The sequence below is a fragment of the Helianthus annuus genome, chromosome 12, assembly GCF_002127325.2.
Source record: "Helianthus annuus cultivar XRQ/B chromosome 12, HanXRQr2.0-SUNRISE, whole genome shotgun sequence".
NCBI lineage: Eukaryota > Viridiplantae > Streptophyta > Magnoliopsida > Asterales > Asteraceae > Helianthus > Helianthus annuus.
The window spans coordinates 1,874,824-1,899,666 of NC_035444.2; the positions used below are offsets into that span (position 1 = coordinate 1,874,824).

The 24,843-nt window shown below is 35.1% G+C and overlaps 1 protein-coding gene across 1 annotated transcript; it reads left to right on the forward strand.

The window, feature by feature from the left end:
- The first annotated feature begins 524 nt into the window (after nucleotides 1-524).
- Nucleotides 525-23,637, forward strand: LOC110893772. The gene is made up of 22 exons (XM_022140899.2): nucleotides 525-2,685; nucleotides 3,591-3,706; nucleotides 4,745-4,953; nucleotides 5,994-6,113; nucleotides 7,022-7,156; nucleotides 7,245-7,370; nucleotides 8,620-8,675; nucleotides 8,764-8,854; nucleotides 9,349-9,466; nucleotides 9,739-9,951; nucleotides 11,205-11,532; nucleotides 12,506-12,599; nucleotides 12,730-12,838; nucleotides 13,892-14,166; nucleotides 15,405-15,532; nucleotides 16,712-16,946; nucleotides 17,810-17,998; nucleotides 19,690-19,973; nucleotides 20,059-20,239; nucleotides 20,329-20,571; nucleotides 22,075-22,166; nucleotides 23,268-23,637. The coding sequence occupies exons 1-22, from the start codon at nucleotides 1,868-1,870 to the stop codon at nucleotides 23,413-23,415; spliced, it is 4,308 nt and encodes a 1,435-aa protein (XP_021996591.1). The 5' UTR covers nucleotides 525-1,867; the 3' UTR covers nucleotides 23,416-23,637.
- The last annotated feature ends 1,206 nt before the right edge of the window (nucleotides 23,638-24,843 follow it).

A 24,843-nucleotide genomic window follows, 5' to 3' on the forward strand; every position in this document is an offset into this window, starting at 1 on the left:
TTAGTCGGGTCGCGTATAATACGTTATGATTGTACGATATAAATTCGATTTATGTCACGTTTTGATCCAATCGCAATGCAACTATAGGATACATTGAATTCAATCGGGTACGTCAAAACGTACGTTTTCATATGGTTAACAAATCACATAACGCTTGTACTAATCCGTTCGATATTTGCGAAGTACCCGCACCAAAACACGCACGAGTCTTATTACTAGTTTAAATAAATCTTTAAAGACCAACAAGATAAAGTAAAAAACTCTTGTCCTAAACAATAGGATCTAAACATCTAGCAAATCATAAAACTTTGACAAATTAAACTATTCTAACAAAACCTCCAATTGTTTTACTTAACCTAACCTACCTTTTCTTTCAATATCTTTTACAACCTTTTATGTCACTTTCCTGTTTGCATGATTACAAAACTACATTATCCTCCAAACCCATGATTAAAAAAAGACAAAAACCATCTTAAACCGGCCTTTTTTCTAAAAACATGCAACAAATTAGTCACAGTTGACCAAAACCATATGTCCATTAACGAGCATCAACACGCCATTAATGAACCCCAATTTGGCCTTTTGTTTTCATTCCTACTGACTACGATGTGCCAAATCATCACTGCAGTTAGCTTCATATTCACCTCGCTGGCGTCCACCGTCTGTCACCACCGGTTCACTCTCCGTTCAATTCCGGTTCGATCGGTCTAACTAACCCTATATCAATTCCGATTTCATTATCGTTATTCATTCTCATTCAGTTTCTGTTTACTGACTGTTGTTATCAGTAATTCAGTATCTCCGTGTTTAGTTCTGTTTCAAACCCTAATTTTGCTGTTTTATTCACGTTTGAATCTTCGATTTACGATTCAATCGCGTGAATTCGATTGCTACAACACGTATGAATTGATTACTGACTGTTGTTATCTGTATCTACGTGTTTAGTTCTGTTTGAAACCCTAATTTTGGTGTTTTATTCACGATTTATGAGTTTGAATCTTCGATTTTCGATTCAATCGCGTGAATTCGATTGCTACAACACGTATGAATTGATTACTGACTGTTGTTATCTGTATCTACGTGTTTAGTTCTGTTTGAAACCCTAATTTTGGTGTTTTATTCACGATTTATGAGTTTGAATCTTCGATTTTCGATTCAATCGCGTGAATTCGATTGCTACAACACGTATGAATTGATTACTGACTGTTGTTATCTGTATCTACGTGTTTAGTTCTGTTTGAAACCCTAATTTTGGTGTTTTATTCACGATTTATGAGTTTGAATCTTCGATTTTCGATTCAATCGCGTGAATTCGATTGCTACAACACGTATGAATTGATTACTGACTGTTGTTATCTGTATCTACGTGTTTAGTTCTGTTTGAAACCCTAATTTTGGTGTTTTATTCACGATTTATGAGTTTGAATCTTCGATTTTCGATTCAATCGCGTGAATTCGATTGCTACAACACGTATGAATTGATTACTGACTGTTGTTATCAGTATCTACGTGTTTAGTTCTGTTTCAAACCCTAATTTTGGTGTTTTATTCCACGATTGATGAATTTGAATCTTCGATTTACGATTCAATCGCGTGAATTCGATGTCTGCTAAGCGTATTTTCTGTTTAATAACTGTTTTTATTACTATCTATGTGTTCAGTTAGTTAGTTCTGTTTCAAACCCTAGGTTTTTCGGTTTTACTATTGATGAATTTGAATCTTCGGTACTCGATTCAATAGTGTGAATTCGGTCGATGGCTACAGCACGTATTTTCTGTTTACTAGCTGTTATTACTATTTCAAACCCTAGGTTGTTTGTTTCTCCCACGATTGATGAATTCGAATCTTCAATACTCGATTAAATCGCATGAATTCGATGGCTACAACACGCATTTTCTGTTTAGTAATAGCTGTTATTAGTGTTTTAAACCCTAGTTTGTTTGTTTCTTCCACGAGTGATGAGTTTGAATCTTCGATTCTCGTTTTCCATGGAGATTACTCGCCACCGTCGCCTCCCCCGCCGGCTCCGTCACCGCATCCTCCGTCGTTATCGTGTGAGGAAGATTTAGGAGGTATTGGTAGTTTGGACACCACGTGTGAACTGAATTCTAGTTTGATATTTGAAACTGATGTGTATATAGAAGGGGAAGGGAACTTAAGGATACTCCCAGGGGTTAGGTTTGTGTGCGCTGATGCTGGTTGTTCGGTGGTAATTAATGTTAGTTCTGAGTTTAGGTTAGGGTTGAATTCGGTGATAGTAGCTGGGACTGTTGATGTGACGGCTGGGAGTGCGGTATTTGACGAGGGTTCAGTTGTGAATGTGACTGCTTTGGGTGGTGATCCGCCGGAGTACACGAGTGGGTCGCCTAAAGGGGTTTTAGGTGGTGGTGGTGGGCATGGTGGTAGGGGTGCTTGTTGTGTTGTGGATAATACGAAGTTACCGGAGGATGTGTGGGGCGGTGATGCTTATGGGTGGTCGAGTTTGGATCAGCCGTTTGATTATGGGAGCAAAGGTGGGACTACTAGTAAAGAAGTGGATTATGGTGGGAAAGGAGGTGGTAGGGTTTGGGTTGAGGTGGTGGATGCTGTTGAAATTATAGGGAGTATTTTTGCCGATGGTGGTGATGGTGGTCTTAAAGGCGGAGGAGGGTCTGGTGGCAGCATTTTTGTGAAGGCCCATAAAATGTAATGGTCTCTTTCTTTATGCTTTTTACTTTATTTCGCTGTTAATTCTTTTGAATGAATAGGATATATGGTAAATTTATGGTTTGTTATATCTTGAATGCATATTACTCAGTTCATGTGGATTAATAGGCTTCAAAGCTGAGACACCATGTAAACAGTCATAGAAATCGTGCACATTGTAATATTCAGCTTGTTGTAAATGATCCTATGTTAGGCATATGGACGTGTTCATTTTATGTACTTGTTTTTATATGAAAAAGAACTACCTAAAATCAGTGGAACTATCAATTCCTTCTATACCCATTGTGTCATGTGCTAACAAAAGTCTGTTCCTACAGTAGATGTTTATAATTTATATTTGGCAGACATTTTAGTTAATGAACTATCAAATAAGCAGTAATATATATGTACATTATCTTAAATGTTCAATTACTTGGTAAATACATTTGCTCATGGCCTCGTGTTAGAAAACATATAAATTGAATTGCTAAAGTTTTGTCGGGCAAATCCAACGGAAAATTGAAAATTCAAATAACATGCAAATTAGCTGCTCCTTTGATTTCAGATCCAATAGTATCTAGTCTTCAGTTTGTAGGTTCATTCTGCTCCTTTGATTTCAGATCCAGTATTATCTAGTCTTCAGTTTGTAGGTTCATTTTGTGTGTGGTCAAAATGGTCAAGTGCACACACACATCTGTGTATGTATGAGTGAATTGTGATTTTACAGTAGGTTATTCTGTTAGGTTATTTACTTTAATGAGGATTTATGTGATGCCAGCTTGATATCAACTGTCTCTTTTAGTCAGTTGATATGGTCTTGATATCAACTGTCTCTTTTATTGCGTTTGGGCACCGGCTAGACAGAATTATGCAACATTTATCTTTGTTTGTTCTATGAAGAACAGGACAGGTAGTGGTATCTTAAGTGCATCTGGAGGTAATGGGTTTGCTGGTGGTGCTGGTGGAAGAATATCTGTAAATGTTTTCAGCAGGCACGATGACCAAACAATTGTTGCTCATGGTACATTCATATTACGTTGTTACCCTTGTTTTCATTTATCTAAATTTTGTTCTTTTTGTTGAATCTGTACATTAGTTGATCGACTTCATTAGTCGCATAAACCTTTATTTGTATTTTAGGTGCTCACACTTTTCAAAAGTTTAACTGAAAGTTCCTTTTTACAATGATTATGCCCCTAGATTCATTGAAGCTTATATGTGAATTTCTTTGTTAAATATTAAAAATCCCATACTTATAAAATTCAACTGAAAGTCGTTATATTAAACCTTGAGCTAATCATAAGAGGACTATTTTTGTGAAGTTATGAAAAGTCTAGGGACTCAATCATACAAAAAAGGACTATATGTTAATAATTGAGTGTAGGTCTAGAATTTAATTTTGCAAAAATATAGTGTAGGAACTTAAACTTTTTGAAAAGGCAATATTCCAGCATGTTTTTGTTGTATGTATTTGGTTTCAGTTAATACCAATTTGGCCATAAACATGCAAAATAACAAACTACCTTTGATTTTTTAGAAATAAAACAACAATTTTTAACCTATAACATGTTAGTTACTCATCTGAAATACTTGTCTTTTTAAGCTTTTAAAGGAATATTTGTTATCCATCATATCTTCAGTCAAGCATTTAGCATAATGTACAAGTATTCAATATACCCTTACTAAAGTGAAAAAAGACCGAATTGCCCTTTAAGTTAACAAGAAAGACAGAAATACCCCCGACTTAACATAGAAAAATGGATGGAGTTAATGAGCCGGATACAAATGACAAGATTTAAAACCTTTTGGACCTAGATGCGGAAAAACAAACCTTTAGACGGAAGTCTCAAAACTGGCCAAACCTCAGGGAGGAAAATGACATTTTACTCTATTTATGGCCTTAATGAAAAAATTGAATACTTGGCGACCTCCACAATATTATTCCTTCAAGTTACTCACATAAAATGAGTGGTTTCAGTAGATATCTCTGCTTCTGTTGCTATTGTATTGCATTTAATATGGTATTTTAGCTGCTGACCTTTTTTTAGTATTTTTACAGGGGGACAAAGTTATGGCTGTCCGGCAAACTCGGGTGCTGCAGGAACTTTCTATGATGCTGTTCCTCGAAGGCTTAAAGTCAACAACCACAACAGGTCTACAGATACAGACACACCTTTTTTCGCATTCCCAAATCAGCCCCGTTGGACCAGTGTTGACATCCAAGATTATGCTAGAGCTGATGTTCCTTTGCGTTGGAGTCGTGTGCAGGTTGTCAAGATGTCAGTTACTGCAATTCTTAATGTACATTATAGAGAATGCAAGAGCAAGTTGGGTAATGGGTCAAAACAGATTCGGGATAAAATATGTGATTTTGTTCAGTTTTTAATAAGTAAAAACTTTGTTAGTTATAATAACAAAAACAATTTTACTAGTTTACTACGATGATGATCTTATTTGGTTTTAAAATGCACGCATAATGCGTGATGCGCCCGATGCGCTGATGAGAGCGCATCGCCACAGCTGATGCGTTGCGATTACGTGATGCGAGAATATTGCGCTGATTTCACATAATGTGCTCGTCGCATAATGCATTCCGATGCACGCAACATCGTTTGTTCTGTTTTTTCCAGATTTTATGAAATGGGTCGAGTTTTTTCAGTATTTAATATCTTAGTATGCTTGATTTGAACCAAAAAGCACAACTCTTATCTTCTTATTACGATAGTTGTTTTAGTTTATGTATGTTTTTATAAGTTGTTATGTATAATTAGTTTGTTAGTATTTTTTTATAGAGAGCGCATTGCATACGTGATGCGCTCCCATCGCGCATCAGATTTTTGGACCAAACGCATCGAAGCGCATCCCACAATTAAAACCAAGATCTTATCTTTGAGTAAAAATGATTTAGAAGGCTGTATGTGTGACGATTCGTGTCGGGTTGGTATAACCGGAGCCGAACACAAGTGTTTAGTTTAATGTGTTGAAGCATGTATCGCTGACACGGCCTATGCAACCTGTTTATTTAAGCAGGCGACCGGTTTATCTACAACCCAACCCAAACATTACGGGTCGACCCAAACCTGTTTAGATCCAACGGTAACCCGTGTATATTTGTATCGTCTGTGGAACTGTAGCCCTTACATTGACCCATTCACCTTCCAGCAATTTTTTTTTAATTTGACCCGTCTATCCTGTAAATGGGTCGAAATTGCCACCAAACTTCCAATTGCTTCACAGTTAACTTGTTACCACTTGATTTCGGTTTGAACGACTTTTGCTACATAACTTTTTTTTCCTAATATATATAGGTTCAGGGACAGCTTAGTTTATCAACCTCAGCCGTTTTAAGCTTTGGTCTTCCCCATGATGCCGTGTCAGAGTTTGAGCTAATTGCAGAAGAACTTTTAATGAGCGATTCAGTTATCAAAGTAAGTAAGAGGCATTATATACGTTCTTGTTTCAATATACTTTCATCTTTCTCTTCTACATTTGTTTATTTTTTGGGGTTACTTTTACAGAGTAAATTAAGTAGTTCAATTGGGGAAAATTCTATTGTCATTTCATATAATAGGATTCTTTTTTATTATAGGATTTTTACAAGGTTGACTTGAGTATGGCTCTTTCTTACTGTTACGGTCTTAATTGTTTGTTAGACATGTTTTAAAACCTATAAATGAAATTAGGGCCATATGCTCTGCCTGCTTATGCTATACTAATCTTTTTACTTGCGTAGATATATGTAGGGGTGAGTATACGAAAACCGATAACCAAAAAAACCGAAAACCGAACCGAAAATAACCGAAACCGACTTAACCAATCGGTTACGGTTAAGATATGGCCAAAACCGAATCATTCGGTTACGGTTTCGGTTTTCCCTTCTCCCATAACCGAAACCGATAGTTATATATTTATATGATTTTCATGTACATTCATGTATTTGAAACATATTTTCATGTATTTCTTGTATTTCCATGTGTTTAAAACATATTTTTATGTATTTTTCATGTGTTTTTATGTATTTGTATGCTTGAAAAATGGTTCAAAACACTTGACTAACTATTTTAAGTTTGTAATTTTGCACAAGTTTTGTTCTTGGTAATTAACCGAACATAACCGAAACCGAACCGATAACAGACATTTTAACCGAATTAACCGAACCGACTTAACCAATCGATTTCGATCATGTGTAAAAACCGAACCGAATCGACATTTTCTCACCCCTAGATATATGTTCTACCTAAACACGGATACGTTTTATTTGTTCTTAACTTTTTTTCATGTATTATAAAAAAATCAGTGGTAGGCTTATTGTTTTATTTGATATATATCCTTTTAGATATATGGGGCTTTGCGAATGTCTGTTAAGTTGCACTTGATGTTGAACTCCAAAATGATAATAGATGGTGACAGTGAGGGCGATCCAATTATCGCCACTTCATTGCTCGAGGCAAGCAACTTACTGGTTCTCAAGGTAAGTTATCTTCTATTTCCTTGCAAAAGTTAATTCAGAGACTTACTATACTATTTAAGTAATTAAATCGTATAACTGATTACGTCAGGGTGGATCTGTGATACAATCAAATGCAAATCTTGGTATTCATGGACAAGGTTCACTGAATTTGACTGGCGAAGGAAATGTTATAGAAGCTCAGCATCTGGTTTTATCAATATTTTGCTGTATCAATGTAAGGCTACTTGCTTTTTTATTTCCTGTTTGAACGGCAAACTCAGACATGCTTCTCCCTTGTTCTAGCCTATGCAGTTAATATCAGTGATATATGGTTACCGGTCCCCATGTAAAATATCGGTACCGATATTATCAGCGATATTGATCGATATATCATCGATTTCCCTGATATCAATACCTATCTTCTTAGTTCTACCGTTCGTCTTTCTTCTTATTGCTGCTATTAGTGTATAAAGTTTTAATTGTTAATTGTTATGTTTTAAGTCTTAATTAGTTCCTACTTGCTACAGTTGTTAGTGTTTTGCAAGTTGCAAAAAATTGTTAATGGTAGGAGTGTATACTGAACTATTAGTGTTAAATTGCTATATATATATATATTCAGCATGATATTAAAGTTACCGATATCCCACTGCGATAACTAATATCTCAAATATCGGTCCTTGACCGATATCCCTTTTTTTACCGCATTAACTGCATAGCATGATAGCATCCTAGTCCAATAGTTGATTTTGAAAATATTTGGTTTTTTCAGGGCATTATAATTTCACACTTTCTTGATAATATAGTTATATGGAGATTGTGAGAGCCTTTACTTGTGCATCAAATATTTGCAACTAATAACTGTATATCATTGTTTGCTACGTTATTTCTTTTATTACGAGTAGAGGTGACAAGATGTGTGGGTTGGGTATTGGGTCGAAGTGGGCCATGTTTTAGTATCAGTTGCAATGTGGCCAATTGGGACGGGTTGGATTGACCCGCAAACACTGTTTGTCCTTTTTAATTTTTTTAATGAATAGCTTGTGGATCAGTCATGATTACAAACAGTATTATTACAGTAGTAATCTACATTTACGATACAAAAATTGATTTGAGGTTGTATGCAAAATAGACTTCAGGTGACTTTCAACATGTTTGACTGGTTTTTCTTTTATCTGTTTTATTATTTGACTCATTTGACCCATTTAGATAAATACAACCTGGATGAACCCATTTGTAAATAAATGGTTAAATGACTGTAAAAAGCAATTTCTTTGGTATAACAGTTTTGTTATAAAATCTGTTTAATGACTGTAAAAAGTAAGATATTGTAAATATAAATTCCTTGAGGTACATGTATCTTTTCATCTTTTATGTCATTATCTAAAGCTATCATTGCATATCTTTTGATGCCATCTTTGACTTCAAGACGCATGGCGCATTTCGTGTCAGTCTATTTAAAATAAAATGTTTGGCGAGATATGTAGGTTGAACCTGGATCAGTGGTCCGAGGTCCATTGCAGAACACAACTAATAAATACTTGTAAGTATTTACAATTTAGTACTAAGTAGTAAGTACTAGCACATGCTTTGGTTCAAACTTTAGTAGATGATATATTGATATATGATAGGTCAAATTGTGAACTTGAGGTTTGCCCTATGGAATTAATTCATCCGCCTGAAGATTGCAATGTGAACTCTTCATTGTCCTTTACTCTGCAGGTGATACATTATTTACCTTAAATACATTTATTTTTTCATGAGTCAAATGCACGGATAGTCCCTGTGGTTTGGTGAAATTTCACCTTTAGTCTCCAACTTTTCAGAATTACACTCTTAGTCTCTGTGGTTTGACAAGTTGTTACTCGGATAGTCCCTAAAGCGGATGAAGGTTACTCGGATAGTCCCTGTGGTTTGACAAGTTGTTACTCGGATAGTCCCTGTGGTTTGACAAGTTGTTACTCGGATAGTCCCTGTAGTTTGACAAGTTGTTACTCGGATAGTCCTTGTCATTTCACACCCACTTAACCAGAAAAACTAACCTCCATCCGCTTTGGGGACTATCCGAGTAACAACTTGTCAAACCACAGGGACTAAGAGTGTAATTTTGAAAAGTTGGGGACTAAAGGTGAAATTTCACCAAACCACAGGGACTATCCGTGCATTTTACTCTTTTTTCATATTAGGTGTACTGATTAGACGTCATGCTTCTGCAGATATGTCGAGTTGAAGAAGTAATTGTTGAAGGTTCAATTGAAGGATCTGTTGTTCATTTCCAATGGGTCAGAACTGTAATTATTCAACCTTCTGGATCAGTAATTGCCTCTGGGTTAGGTATTTTATTTTCTTTCCTTTCTGTATGTTCTAATTGTGTCTGGAAACATGCATCATTGATATGTTCATGACCGGAACTGAAAAATCCAACAGGTCTTTCGGTTAACCTAACCTGAAAAAAGGCAGTAGTTGGTTTGGTTAGGGTTTACAATTTTATGAAAGATGGTTAATCGAAAAACTAAAATTATTAAGATACTACTTTTTCCATTTTAGGCCTAGCAATACTAATCCACTAATGATGTTTAATACAACTGAGAGTTGAAATAATGTAGGCTGCATTGGTGGAGCGGGTAAAGGAAAGTTCTTGAGTGCGGGCCCTAGTGGTGGTGGGGGCCACGGTGGCAGAGGTGGCAATGGGTATTATAATAACAGTATGATTGTGGAGGGTGGTGATACTTATGGTGATGCTGATTTCCCCTGTGAGCTTGGTAGTGGCAGTGGGAATGATAGCTTGGGTGGTGCAACTGCTGGCGGTGGTATCATACGTAAGCTTCTAGATCTTTAATGTTAATTTATGTTGTGTTTGGTATCTTATATCTCCACATAATTCTCAAGCAAATATAGGAATCTCTGAGTGCTTAATGTAGTAGAAACATTTTGGCCATTAATTTCATCATTTTGGCGGTTTAACCAGGACCTTTTGGCTTCTGTTATTTTATTGTCGTAATTAAACAAAATTGTTATAAAAGTAAAACTTGTCATATACAAGGTTTGATAGAAAAGAATGTCATAAAACTTGGTATAAAGATATCATAGAAATTATTATTATTATTATTATTATTATTGTTATTATTGTTATTATTGTTGTTATTGTTGTTATTGTTGTTATTATTATTATTATTATTATTATTATTATTATTATTATTATTATTATTATTATTATTATTATTATTATTATAACAAAAGAGGGTGTCTTAGGAACAGTACCTAAGACAACCTCTATTTTTATTGTTTTTTGCCATATTTACAACAATGCCATCCATGGTTTTTTTCTTTCTTTTTGTGTATTCAACCCTTCAACTTTTAGCATTGCCAAATAGTACCCAAGACACAAACTCTATTTTTATTGTATTTTTTGCCATATTTACAACAATGCCATCCATGTTCTTTTTCTTTCTTTTTGTGTATTCAACCCTTCAACTTTTAGCACTGCACTCACCCCCTCAACTTTCTAAAAACTTTGTAAAATGTAATATGACCCCCTCGAGTTTTACGTTTACGTTTTGTTCTTGGTTGGGCTACGTTTTGTTCGGAGACGAGTCGGGTCAAATATAATACATTTTCACTAGGCGGGATAAATTCGAGTTATCTTACGTTTTGACTCCGCCGCAACGTGTGGTACCATTCTTTAATGTAAAAAAACTATTTTCTTACGTGCTTATTTTTAAGTACGTTTCGTTATAAATCCAAGTTGGTTTATGTTTGGACATAAATTTTCTTGGTAATGAGTCGGGTCAAATATAATACATCTTCGTGCTTATGTTCATGTGCGTTTTCAGTTGGTCTACATTTTGACGTAAATTTTGTTCGAAAACGAGCCTGGTCAAATATTTGATGGTATAAGTTCAAGTTACTTTAAGTTTCGACGCCGCTACAACACGCAACGGGTCAAAATACTAGTTAAATAAATTGATACAAAAATGTTAATAAAAAGTATAAAAAATGTCATATGTTATATCATATTTCGAATTTCTTCATTGACATTGTTTTCTCTTCAACTTAAAATAATTTGAAATAGTGATGGGTTCACTGGAGCGCTCTTTGTCAAGTTTGTATATCTACGGCTCAGTCACAGCTGATGGAGAGAGCTTTGGAGAAAACATGAGAAAGCAAAATGTCAATCCTAACCCTGTGATTAGTCCAGGAGGTGGATCTGGTGGAAGTATTCTTCTATTTGTTGATAGACTAACACTTGGCAATACATCTTCAATCTCAACCGTTGGCGGCTATGGTGGTCCCAATGCTGGCGGCGGTGGCGGCGGTAGGATTCATTTTCATTGGTCTGATGTTACAGTTGGCGATGAATATCAGCCCGTGGCAAGTGTAAATGGAAGCATCAATATTGGGTTTGACTCTTGACTAATCACTACTTTCTTATTTAATTTCATAGAGGTGGTAGTTTTGAGTCTTTTGACTCATTTATTTATAATGGTTGGTTTGGGTAGTGTTTTATCTCAAATGGGTCAAATAAGTTTTTCAGCAAAAAAGGGAACGGAGCAAATGGGTTGTACAGGTGTCGGGTTGATAGTCGTTTAACATACATAATGCATACAAACTCCTAATTCATCTGGTCAGACATTTGATTATTCTTGTAAAAATATTGTTATCTTAATCATAGACTAAGATGCCATTTTCGTCCTTGAGGTTTGGCTAGTTTTGCGACTTTCGTCGAAAGGTTTGTTTTTCCGCATCTGGATCCAAAAGGTTTGAAGCCTTGCCATTTTCATCCGGCTCGTTAAGTCCATCAATTTTTCTCCGTTAAATGAGGTGTATTTTCGTCTTTTTTGTTAACTTAAAGGCAATTCGGTCTTTTTCACTTTATTTACAAGCATTTTGCATAATGTACAAGACCGGATTGCCCTTTAAGTTAACAAAAAAGACGAAAATACCCCTGACTTAACGGAGAAAAATGGATGGAGTTAACAAGCCGGATGAAAATGGCAAGATGTCAAACCTTTTGGATCCAGATGCGGAAAAACAAATCTTTGGACAAAAGTTGCAAAGCTGGCCAAACTTCAGGGACGAAAATGGCATTTTACTCTTAATCATATTAATGCATTAATTATTTGAAAGTTTTTTTAGAAAATTGACTAAAAAAATGTTAGCGGGTCAACCCAACCGATCTATTTCATGCTGCATACCAGAACTACCTAAGTGTACATAGTTCTGTAACATATATAGGTGCTTTGACTCATACTCTTGTTATATGTAGGTATTTTATGATCATTTGTCTTCGGTCTTGTCGTTTCTCTGACATCAGGCCGTCAGCCTTTTGTGTTTACATACTCTTATTATGCTTTTGCTTCATTATATATGCAGAGGAGGAGTTGGTAAAGGTCTGGGCCAACCTGGGGACAATGGAACTATAACTGGAATAAGCTGTCCAAAAGGGCTCTATGGTATCTTTTGTGAGGTAGGGTTATTTCTCTTTAGTAATATAAAAATCATACTAGGTTATTCTTTAGGATATTTTAGTATTTATATTTTGATGTTGGCTTCTTTCACTCTTGTTAGTTTCATTAGTTGAAATAATTTGGATGTAGGAATGCCCACTTGGTACCTACAAGAATGTTAGCGGGTCTGAACGATCCCTTTGCTATGAGTGCCCAACTTTAGAGTTTCCATACCGTGCCATTTTTACCCCTGTTCGAGGTATTTTCGCTTACATTCAGTCTAGTTAACGCTTAATAAGTGTAACATGATGTGTGATTGAATACCCAACTCAAGTCCTGAGATTCTGACATGGTTAAATTTCTTTTTCTGATTACGAGGTGGCCTTAATTTCTTTATCTAATTCCTTTTTCTCGTACGGGTCAAATTAAAAAGATTAGCTGAAACACTGACTCGTCCAATGGGTTGAAAACTTGTAGACCATCCATATACTAAAATTACTTTAGAGACCATCCAATTATTATGTTTCATACCAATTAGGGGTGTGCATGGGTCAGTTTGGGTCGGTTTTGGCTCATAACCATAACCATAACCATAACCAAGATGCCGGTTAATGGATTACCATAACCATAACCAATCAGTTATGGAGGTTTCGGATTTGAAGGTTATAGTGGTTCGGTTATGGTTAGGTTAATCGTGATTACCAAATATTCAAACAAAACAATATGGTTTAATCCATAAATTCAAACAAAACATTTAACCAAGACGATATATATATAACACATAAATTCAAACAAACATTCCACCAAAAACATCAAATATTGAAAAAATCGTGAAAAGTAAAAATCTGACAAATAGTTTATTACGTGTCGGTTTGGTTCGGTTATGGCGGGTATGGAAATATTGATCACCATAACCGACCTGCTACTTTCGGTTTAAAAAAAACAAGTCACCGACCCACCAGTTTTATATTTGGTTCGGTCTTGTCGGTTAATTCGGTTTTTTGCACACCCCTAATACCAATTATATCGAAAAAGACTTGTCTGAGGATGAAAATGCCTTTAAAAATATAGAACAAACAAAAATAGCTTCAGTGACGTGTTAACATGTTATAGGTTTAAGCTTTAATTATCAAAACAATTCAAGTGCATTTCGTCATTCAGTTTTTTTTTTTTTTTTTTTTTTTTTTTTTTTTTTTTGGGTTGAAATTGCTATATATGAAATCAGATTCATACTTGGGTGGGTTATAATGTTAAAATTAAATACTAAGGGGTAGGTTTGTTGCTTTTAACGATGCATATTTTCATAACACAGGTGGTGTTGCTGATATTCCTTGTCCTTATAAGTGTGTTTCCGAGAGATACCACATGCCACACTGCTATACAACATTTGAGGAGTTGATTTACACGTTTGGCGGGCCGTGGCTATTTGGTTTCATGCTCCTAAGCTTGCTTATACTTTTTGCTCTTGTACTTAGTGTTGCTCGTGTGAAATTTGTTGGTGGTGATGAAATCTCTAGCCTAGTGCCAGCTAGGCATGGCGGCTTGCAATTGGATCGCTCAGTTCCTTTCTTGGAGTCATTAAATGAGGTTTATTCTCAAGTTAACTTGTAACCTCCAGGTGTCAAAGTGGGTGGGTCGGGTACCTATTAACGGTACCCGTACCGAATCTGAACAAAACTGGGTACCGAATACCGTACCGAATATTACGGTATGGTATGGGTACGGTACCCGCTTTGGTACCACTTTGTTTTTTTAATCTTTTGGGCACTCATACGGGTACCAAATAGGTAAAATCGGTACGAGTAGTAATACAATACGGGTACCAAATAGGTAAAATGGATACGAGTAGCATAATACCGTAATACGAACAAGTACCATAATACGAACTAGTGCTATATAAAATTAGCTACCAGTACCATTTTTTACCCATGCCCGTACCGATACATGTACTGAATACCCAAAATACTGGTGTACGGGTACGGGTATGGGTACGATACAGGTACAGGAATTTGGGAAAAGAATCTCATCCCTAGGTCAAAACAAGTTGTGTTGGTTCAAAACGTTTTTCATATTTTAGTCTTTTTTTAACAAATAATTAGTGTCATATATGGTTACAAAATCTAAGTATTTTAATAGTTATCTAATTTTTTAATAAAATGATCAAGGAGGTTTTATTTGGGTACTATATGGTACAGGTCATAGCGTATCAGGTTGGGTTGACCTGTAAACTTTTTATCCACAACTTTTAGATTTTTGATAAATAGTGGTTTCGTATATGATTACAAAAGTTATTAAATTTCAATTATAAGTTTTTGAATAAAATAACTTAGGAGTTTTGTTTGGGTGATATTCAGTAAGATCAAAACGTGTCTCTTCAGGTTGACCTGAAATACTCTGTAACATATATTTGGATTTTCAATATGTGGTTAGTGTGAAATATGATTACAAAAGCAATATCATTTCTGTAAAAATCTGATGTTTTGAATAAAATGATTTAGGAGAGTTTATTCGGGAATCGGGCACTTATGGGTACGGATCGAAACAGGTCGTGTGGGACGACTTGAAAAACCTTTTATTTAAATTTTTTAGATTTTTGATAAAATATTTAGTGTGTCAAATATGAACACATAAATATATTATTTCAGTGATGATCTACTTTTTAATAAAATGATTTTGGAGGTTTTACGCACAACAGTGCTTGTGGCGGCTTATGAGTTGTTTGATCCTTTTATAAGTAAAAGGGTCGAAATTGTGAGCTCTAGTTTCACATACTTGGTCCTGATTTTATTTGTAATTGTAGAAATAATGTTGCTTCTTCCTTTCAGGTTCTTGAAACCAACAGAAATGAGGAATCCCGAAATCATGTGCACCGTATGTACTTCTTGGGGTCTAATACTTTTAGTGAACCTTGGCATCTTCCTCACTCTCCTTCAGAACAAGTAGCTGAAATTGTGTATGTTTCTTCTCTTTGGTATACTTCAATACGGGCTTGGGTTGAAGTGGGTAAAATTCTAAAACGGACTAAAACGGGTCGGGTTCTGCAAACATTTTTTTGTCTATTTTGATATTTTATAAATAATTAACACGTTAGTTATGGTTACAAAGCCAATGTTGTTACAGAAATAATCTTTTGAATGATGCGACTTTTTGGGCGATTTTTAATCCATTTGGTTGGTTCACCTTTTGGCCAACTTTTTTTATTTTTATTTTGGCCGTTTGAGATAATGCACCAACCAAATCGACCATTAATAAGTAAACTAGTATTTTACCCCGTGCGTTGCGGCAGTATCAGTTAGTGGCACTCGGTATAGTGGTAAAAATGGAAAAAAAGTAACTTTATTTAAGTTTAGGGGCAGTGTGATAACTTAAGTATTTTATCACGCGCGTTGCGACGGTATCAGTACAGTGCTAACACTTGGTGTAGTCATCAAAAGAAGGAAAAAGAGTAACTTTATTGAAGTTAAGGACTGTATGAGAACTTTATTAAACTGTAGGGGTGTAAATAAAAAATTAAAATAAAAGACAAAAAGAAAAAAAAAAGTCATGGCTGCCCACGTGGCAGCATGTGAATGGATAAAGTGAATAGTGAGACACAAAGGTTGCTAATTAATATATATTAATGGGTCGAAATTGCCAACTCTAGTAAATATTATTGTGGTGGTTACAGACCCATAGTTATGTATGTGATTTTCTAGGATTTGACATCCTCTTTAAAAGTTAAACCATAATGGTGCTATTAGTTTATAGGACAGCACGGAATAGAAACAAACTAAACACTTTTTTTTTTTTTATGTTAGCAAGTAACTCTAAATTAGGGGCAAAACAGAAACCATCTTGTATTTTATTATTGGCTGTAGCTACCGAGTATAGTAGCAAATGACCTGTGCAACTATTAGGTCACTCTTATGCTAATTTTTCAGAAATTGTCTCTATAGTGTATATATATGTATATGCTACTTGATATATGCTGACACTTGATAATTATCTTCAAACAAAAGTTTTCAAAATCGTTTTCTTTTTATTAAAAGAATTCACATGAGCATTTTGTTTTTCATATGTAACATCAGCAATGTACATGTAAAATTGAAAGGTTTTGCAATTTATCAATAATCAATGTAACCACTCGTGGCAGGTATGAAGATGCATTCAATAGGTTTGCAGAAGAAATTAATATTCTAGCAGCTTATCAATGGTGGGAAGGTTCAATATATAATATTCTTTCTATTATTTCATATCCGTTTTCTTGGACATGGCTTCAATGGTGTCGTAAAAAGAAGATACAAAGATTACGTGAGTTTGTTAGATCAGAGTATGATCACGCGTGCTTGCGTTCATGTCGTTCTCGTGCTTTGTATGAGGGGCTTAAGGTTATTCTTTTATCCTTTCAACACCCCAAGTGCATAATACCTCCTATATCATTTTCTTTAATCAATTATATTATTGTTCTGTATCATATTTTTTATAAATATATTAATAGTTTCTGGAAAAAAACGTAAACTGGCTCAACTATGAAGTTATTTGGAAGGACTAAAAAGTCATTGTTTCCTTAGTCAATTACTATTTGTAGACCTGTAAATGAACCGGACGAACTCGAACATAGGCATGTACGTGTTCGTTCACTTGACTTTAACCGAACACGAACATGTACTCGAACAAATTTTTTTGTTCATGTTCATGTTGTTTATGTTTGTTCGTTTAAACGAACAATTCACGAACGCAAATGAACATAAACAAACAAACTTAAACGAACATAATTTAACAAACAATAAACAACACAAATGAACAAAACATAAATGAATATAATTGACTAAACACAAACGAACAGAAAGTAATTTTTATATAAATTAGGGATTAATTACGATAATTCCATTCGAAAACCCATTTATTACTTGAAAGCCCAATTACCAATTAGTTTTATTTATATAAGTAGTTAGAAAGTTTCTTCTATGTTAATATTTTTATAAATATAACTACTTATGTATTTAATTTGAAACGAACAAACATAAATAAACGGATATAAACAAATGTAAATAAATGAACTAACATAAACGGATGTTCACGACATAAATGAACGAACAAAACGTGTGTTCATGTTCGTTCGTTTATTAAATAAACGAACACAAACGAACTTCCGCCGAACAAGTTCATGAACGTTCGGTTCGTTTACAGGCCTAACTATTTGTACAACTGAGTGACTGAAAACATAATGTTTTAATCTGGTAAAATGCAGGTCTCTGCAACTTCTGATATGATGCTTGCGTATGTGGATTTCTTTCTTGGCGGAGATGAGAAGAGAGACGACCTTCCTCCGTCACTTCATCAAAGATTTCCCCTCTCTTTAGTTTTTGGTGGCGACGGAAGTTACATGGCTCCTTTTGTCCTGCATAGTGACAACATTTTAACCAGCCTCATGAGTCAGGTTTTGTAGTTTGACTTTAATCTTTGACCCAGATACACTGTTTGATGGTCCTCTGAATTTAGAGGTGGCAAATTGAGTTCAACGGGTTGGGTAATAGGTCAAAATGGGCGTGTGGATGGGTTGACCTGATACAGTTTTTGTTCAATTTTTTTGGAACGAGTTACGTAAAAAATTAACAAAAAAACTAAACAGAGTCCCTACTACAGTGTTTTCCCTCGTAATAGACGTTTGGTAATTGTATGTATATTAGTTTTAGGAATATAATTATTAAATATTTTTAGGAAAATTGGATTTAAATAATCCAACCCGGCTGTTTTTGGCCAATAATAATCCCAACTGAGTTTATTCCCGCCAGTGGTCCAACCTTTTTCATTTTGTTTGTATAATGGTCCGCCGTTAAAAATAACTTAATTGAGTTAACTAGTTAAGTTTTTTTCCGAATTACAAACCGATGTTTTAGGGCTTTCGATCAGAACGAGGATACGAGTCGATTGATGTAAAACTTACCTCGAAACAGTTCCTCCAAACGGCTTGATTTTTGTTAATTAGGAGTTTAAACACCCGAATTGAAGCACCGTTTTCGTCGTTTGGAGCACTATTTCGAGGCAAATTTACATCACTCGACTCGTATCCTCGTTCTGATCAAAAGCCCTAAAACATCGGTTTGTAATTCGAAAAAAAATTTAACTCTGTTATGTTTCTTTTAACGGCGGACCATTATACAAACAAAATGAAAAAGGTTGGACCATTGGCGGGAGTAAACTCAGTTGGGATTATTATTGGCCAAAAACAGCCAGATTGGATTATTTTAATCCAATATGCCATATTTTTATGTCGCATATTTTATAATATTTTTTTACAAATATGAGTTTTTATATTTTTAGAGTTAATTACACAGATATTCCTTATGGTTTATTGAAAGTAACACCTTTGAGTACTAACAGAAAATTATATAAGGGTATCTTAGTCATTTTACACTGATTTAACAGAAAAATCAACAGCAGTTAGTCTTAATACTCAAAAGGTGTTACAAAATCGCAACCACAGAACCTGAACCTGTTACAAAAACAAGTTCGTACTCAAAGGTGTTACTTTCAATAAACCACAAGGACTATCTGTGTAATTAACTCTAGGGAATTATCATGTTTTCGGCTGGACCGGGACTGACCACGAAACGGACCATACATAACCGGTCTGGGTCCGGTTTAGGTTCGGTATATTGGTTTACTGTTGAGACTGAGTTTTGCACACCCCTAATTTTCTACCCTTCAAACATGCTTCCCATTAGTTCATCATCATCATCATACTCAGTAAATCCCACCAATAGCAAAGCTAAGGTAGGGTCTGAGGAGGGTAAGATGTAGACAGCCTTACCTCTACCCCGTAGGAATAGAGAGGTTGCTTCCAGTGAGACCCCCGGCTCGATGGTAGACGTAGTTTTGCATCAAACCTTGGACATAAGGCACATAACACTCGGCAATTAAGACAGGCCAATTAGTGCATGTACTCTCTTGTCTTTCGGCTATCAACGCCACCACATGATGCATGATGCCAATTAGTGCATGCTTCCTATTAGTTAATTTTTTTTATTATTTACTTTATATTTTACTTATTTTGCGCACCTCTACTTCTCGCTGCTTCTAGTCCTTACATTTGTAGGCTGATAATTTTCTCCTCTGTTTCTTTTGCAGTCTGTCCCGTCCACCATTTGGTACCGTTTGGTTGCGGGTCTTAATGCCCAGCTACGCCTTGTGCGGTGTGATCAACTTAAGTCAACACTCAGACCAATCATAAGCTGGCTTGACACATATGCAAATCCAACTTTAAGTGCTTATTATATACGTGTTGATTTAGCTCGTTTTCAGCCTACTGCGTCTGGTTATTATCAATTTGGATTGGTAGTCTGTGCGATTGAGGATGAGCAGTCAACACCTTCAGTTGACCAGCCCCATCGTTTACCTGAGGTGCAGTCAAGGTATCTATCTCTTGCAGCCTTTACTTGTGATATTCTACCGATATTATCCATACAATGATTTCATCTCTTTTTACATGATGTACAGCTATGTTAATAATTATTATCGTAAAGTTGAAGAGCATAGACGAGAGTCAGAATCCTTATTGTCACATAGGCGAGAATCCTGGTGGATATTGAATAATAACAGCTTACAAACGCTTAAAGAGAACATGTTGTGGTACCCTTTATCTTTTATTATTTGCAACGTCAAACCAATCGGTCATCAGGTACTTTAAATGCTTGAAACTCAGCACTAAGGTTGTTGTTGGTGACGGTTACTAAGGTTGTTATTTTGCTTTACTTTTATAATTTTCAGGATCTTGTTGGGCTGGTGATCTCTATTCTTCTTTTGGGAGATTTTATCATAGTTTTGCTCATGTTGCTTCAGCTTTACTCGAATTCCGTGCTAGATTTATATTTGGTTTTGTTTATTCCCCCTCTTGGTATTCTCCTTCCTTTTCCTGCTGGAATCAGTGCTTTATTTAGTCATACACCTAAGCGTTCATCGGGCCTTGCACGTTTTTATGCTTTGTGGAATATCACATCCTTGGTGAACGTTGTAAGTTTTCTATCCCAACACTCCATTGCTCATTTGGTTGTTAACTGAAGGTGGGAATTTTGACCCATTTACTTATGAATGGGTCTGTTTGGCTTATATATCCCTAATGGACCGAATAAGCAGAAAATATAGATAATAGCTCTTAACGATATTTTAATGTTTGAAACTACTCTAAAAAGTATTGGGAGAATATCTGAATGAATCACAATGGAAGGTAACCCTCAATATGTACAGTAAGAAACCCTAGCGAAGCCTATATCGGGCCTATGGGCCATAAACAAATAAACCATAAAAAATAAACTATATACAATTTACAACTACAAAATCAAATTTTTAAGTTGAAATTATTATTTAAATAGTATTGATACTGTATTCAACTATTTTTTTAAGTTGAAATTATCATTTAAATAGTATTGATATTGTATTCAACTATTTATATCCGAGTCATCTGACACTATATATAAATATAGGGTGCGGTTCAATGGAGAACCACAAAGTTATGAGAAAATCGAGATAACCTCTATCAATCCATCAATGTTTTTATATATATTTTTTTCTTTTTTTAATTAAAAGGTTAGTATTGTAAAGATAATATATAGATGTGTGTGATTGTTGGTAAAACTGTAAAAGTGTCAATTGTGTCGGGTTGCGAGTTAGCGGGTGGAAATGCTAAAACCAAACCCGGCCCATATTATTATTGGGGTCAAAGATTTCAACCCTAACCTGCACACATATAAATGCGGGTCAACCCAAACCCGACCCATGTAACCCGTATTATTAAATCAGTGATAGAAGTTGACGGTTTATAAGTGCGTTGTTGGGTTTTAAGCGGGTTATCGATAACATGTTTAACGCAGAGGATGAGTGTGACAAGTAAATAATATAATGTGTCAAAACTAACATTACTATGACTAACTATGTAAAATAGAAACGGAAAAAAAACAAAAATATAAAAGTTTTTCTTCCAAATAGTTAAACGGGTTAACGGGTCAACCCATTTTTATACGGGTCAATCCAAACCCGACCTGTTTTTAACACGGGTCAACCCGGCTCGTTTTTTAACACAATCCGTTGGGACGTGTTAGTCGACCCAAACCTGTTTTTTTTCGTGTCGGGTTGGTAGGTCGTGTCAAGAAACATGTCCAAACCTGTTTTTACTATTGTCCCAAAAATTATGATATACAACTGTGTCTGTGTGTATATGTGTGTGTGGCTGTGTGTGGCTGTGTGCCCACAGATGTTTGATTGTTGGTAAAAGTGGCTATGCTATTGTCTATATATTTTAATATTGTCCCAAAATTAATGATATACAATTGTAAGGGTGTGTTTGGATCTGTGGTATGGAAGTGATTGTCTGATAGTGTCTGGACTCGGGGCAACAGCCGATTATCTCATTCAAGAATATACAATATCACATAATCATTGTAAAGCAAAAACACATCCAAACACCCCTATTTACAAGGTTTCTGAACAAATTTCATATGTTGCTTGTTTGTGAAACAGGTGGTGGCCTTCATATGTGGATATTTTCATTACGGAAATCAATTGCCGCCCGGTGACAATAATCTAGATGTTTTAGCGTGGAGCTTAAGCATGTAAGCTAACATTTTCATATGCTATCTCTGAAAAGACCCTACATATTTTCATTGAATGTGGTTTAGTCCCCAAAACTTTTTCAAGATTGATCATTTAGCCTTCATAGTTAAAAATGTACAATTTAGTCCCTAACTATAAATACGAGAAATGAAGGATTTAATTGGTAAAAAAGTTTGTGGACTTGAACCACTACTTTTGAAAAAATTAAAATAGAAAAAATCATGAATGTCCCTTTTTGGTATGTTTTTGCTTCTGTGTTCATGAAATATGTGAACAAATTTCACATATATACGACAACTCGGTTCCCTTCAAAAGAACAAGAGTAAAGTACACGGATGATCCCTGTGGTTTACCAAAATTTTGGATTTGGTCCCTAGCTTTTCAAAAGTACATGGTTGGTCCATGTGGTTTGCACTTTGTAACGTATTTAGTCCCCAGCTTTTGTCCAAAAGTACATGGATGGTCCATGTGGTTTGTACTTTGTAACGCATTTGGTCTCCAACTTGGACATGTTGAAACCTTAAGATTTATTGGCTTTGGCTAGGGAATAAATACGTTACAAAGTGCAAACCACAGGGATCATCTGTGTACTTTTGAAAAGCTAGGGAGTTTGGTAAACCATAGGGACCATCCGTGTACTTTACTAAAAAAGCAATATCAGCCCTTTTTCTTTACCTCTTTTAATATTCTTTTTGGAGTTCTTGTTGAGTATTTACTATATTTTTTGTATGTACTTTATTTTTGCGTATATTTTTGTTCATATTTTTTTTGAGAATTTTTTTGTAAGACTATATAAAGTGGGTCATGTTCGTACATTATGACTATTCACAATGGGTATATTTGTGATTTTCTAATAAAGGAATTCTTGAGTGCTTAACCAATCACGAAAATCGTTTAGGGACTAAACGTGTTTTAAGTGAAAATGTATAGTTTATTATTATTATTATTATTATTATTATTATTATTATTATTATTATTATTATTATTATTATTATTATTATCATTATTGTTATTATTATTCTTTCCAGAGATAACCCTGTTCATTTCCTTTTAACATCAGCATTGCCGTGTTATGAATGTGTGGTGGTGTTTGGTTGCAGGGATGACGGTGGCTGGTGGATGCTTCCATCTGGGCTGATGGTATGTAAAATAGCACAGGCTCAATTAATCGACTACCATGTGGCTAATCAAGAAATTCAAGATCGAACATTGTACTGTAACGACCCCAACATTTTTTGGCAGTCCTGAAAGCATCCGCAAATACCTTATTTGTGTGCGTGTGTTTAGTCAATTAAAAGATAGAAAACTAAAAGAAAAGGTATAAAAGATGGGTTAGGGTTTTATTAATTTTTTTCACCCATATTTTTTTTTCTTCCAATTTGGGTTTTGTTGATAAATTGATGCTCTTTATATAAGTTGTGTTAGATGATAATTTGATTGTGTTAGGAGAAGAAGAATTGTTTCATTGCATTCTTAGGTACAATCCTGCTCATTAACAACTTAACTCCTTTCTAATGAGGAGTTAAGTTCTGTTAACCGTCTATTTACATTATCAGTACAATGACTCTTACGATTGAACAGTTAAGCATGCGTTTGCATTGATATGCAGCGGAGAAGACGAGTGAAACACCTTGTGGTTGCATGATTTTTTTTTATATAGAAATGAATCAGCAGACAACAATATAGGATCTTGATCAGAAACTACTGTTATTACGCAATGCATTTTAAAATTATCAACTTAAAACATGTGTTGTAGTAAAGGGACGTGTTAACGAAATGAATGGCTAAGAAAACTTGAAGAATATCGTCTACTATCGACATCTGATTCATCCATACATTGCTAAGGGATGTGTTAACGAAATGAATGGCTAAGAAAACTTGAAGAATATCGTCTACTATCGACATCTGATTCATCCATACATTGCTACAATTTCTCACTAACTGTTCATGGTTAGTCGTCATATTTGTCATTGTCGCCTCCATAGTTGTCTTTAGTTCTGCAATGGATCAGTCGAAGAGTTCAGGTGCTGGTAGCCTGCCATTCTTTTACCCCGAGATGCGATGAGGATCGGCTTTGAAACCAACGTCAAGGAAAAAATGAAGAATTCAAAGAGAGAGTTGATCAAATTTTAACTAACATTCCATATTGCTAATTTACCTGTTAGTACTCTTACAAACCAACCAAATTAAACCAACATTGAGCTAGTAATAGTTGGTTACACATTTACCAACTCACCTTCTAGTTCTATATAGTATAGAGTTGGGTAATCAGGTATGAGACCGGGTATGTGAATACTTTTGATTTTTTTCACCGGTATGAGGTTTGGTGATATACCCGATTATCCTATAACATATACCCGTTTAACCAATTATATTCCCGACATATGTTTTTAATTATTAATTTTAACTTTATATTCTCAAATCCCACGGTTCCCATTCCCACACCATTCTCAAAACTTGACACAGTTCACTCTAGAAAACTTGAAACATTTGTATAATAGTTATTTCTAAATAATTCTACTATTGAACCATTTCTTTTTCAAGAACCATTTGATTAATGGGTTTTTTAGTTTTTTTAATGACAAACTAACCTACTCCTAAATGCTCCTATACTTGCATCTTGCTCGATTTAAATTAGGGATGAGCACGATACCCATTCAGTACCAGTAGTACCGG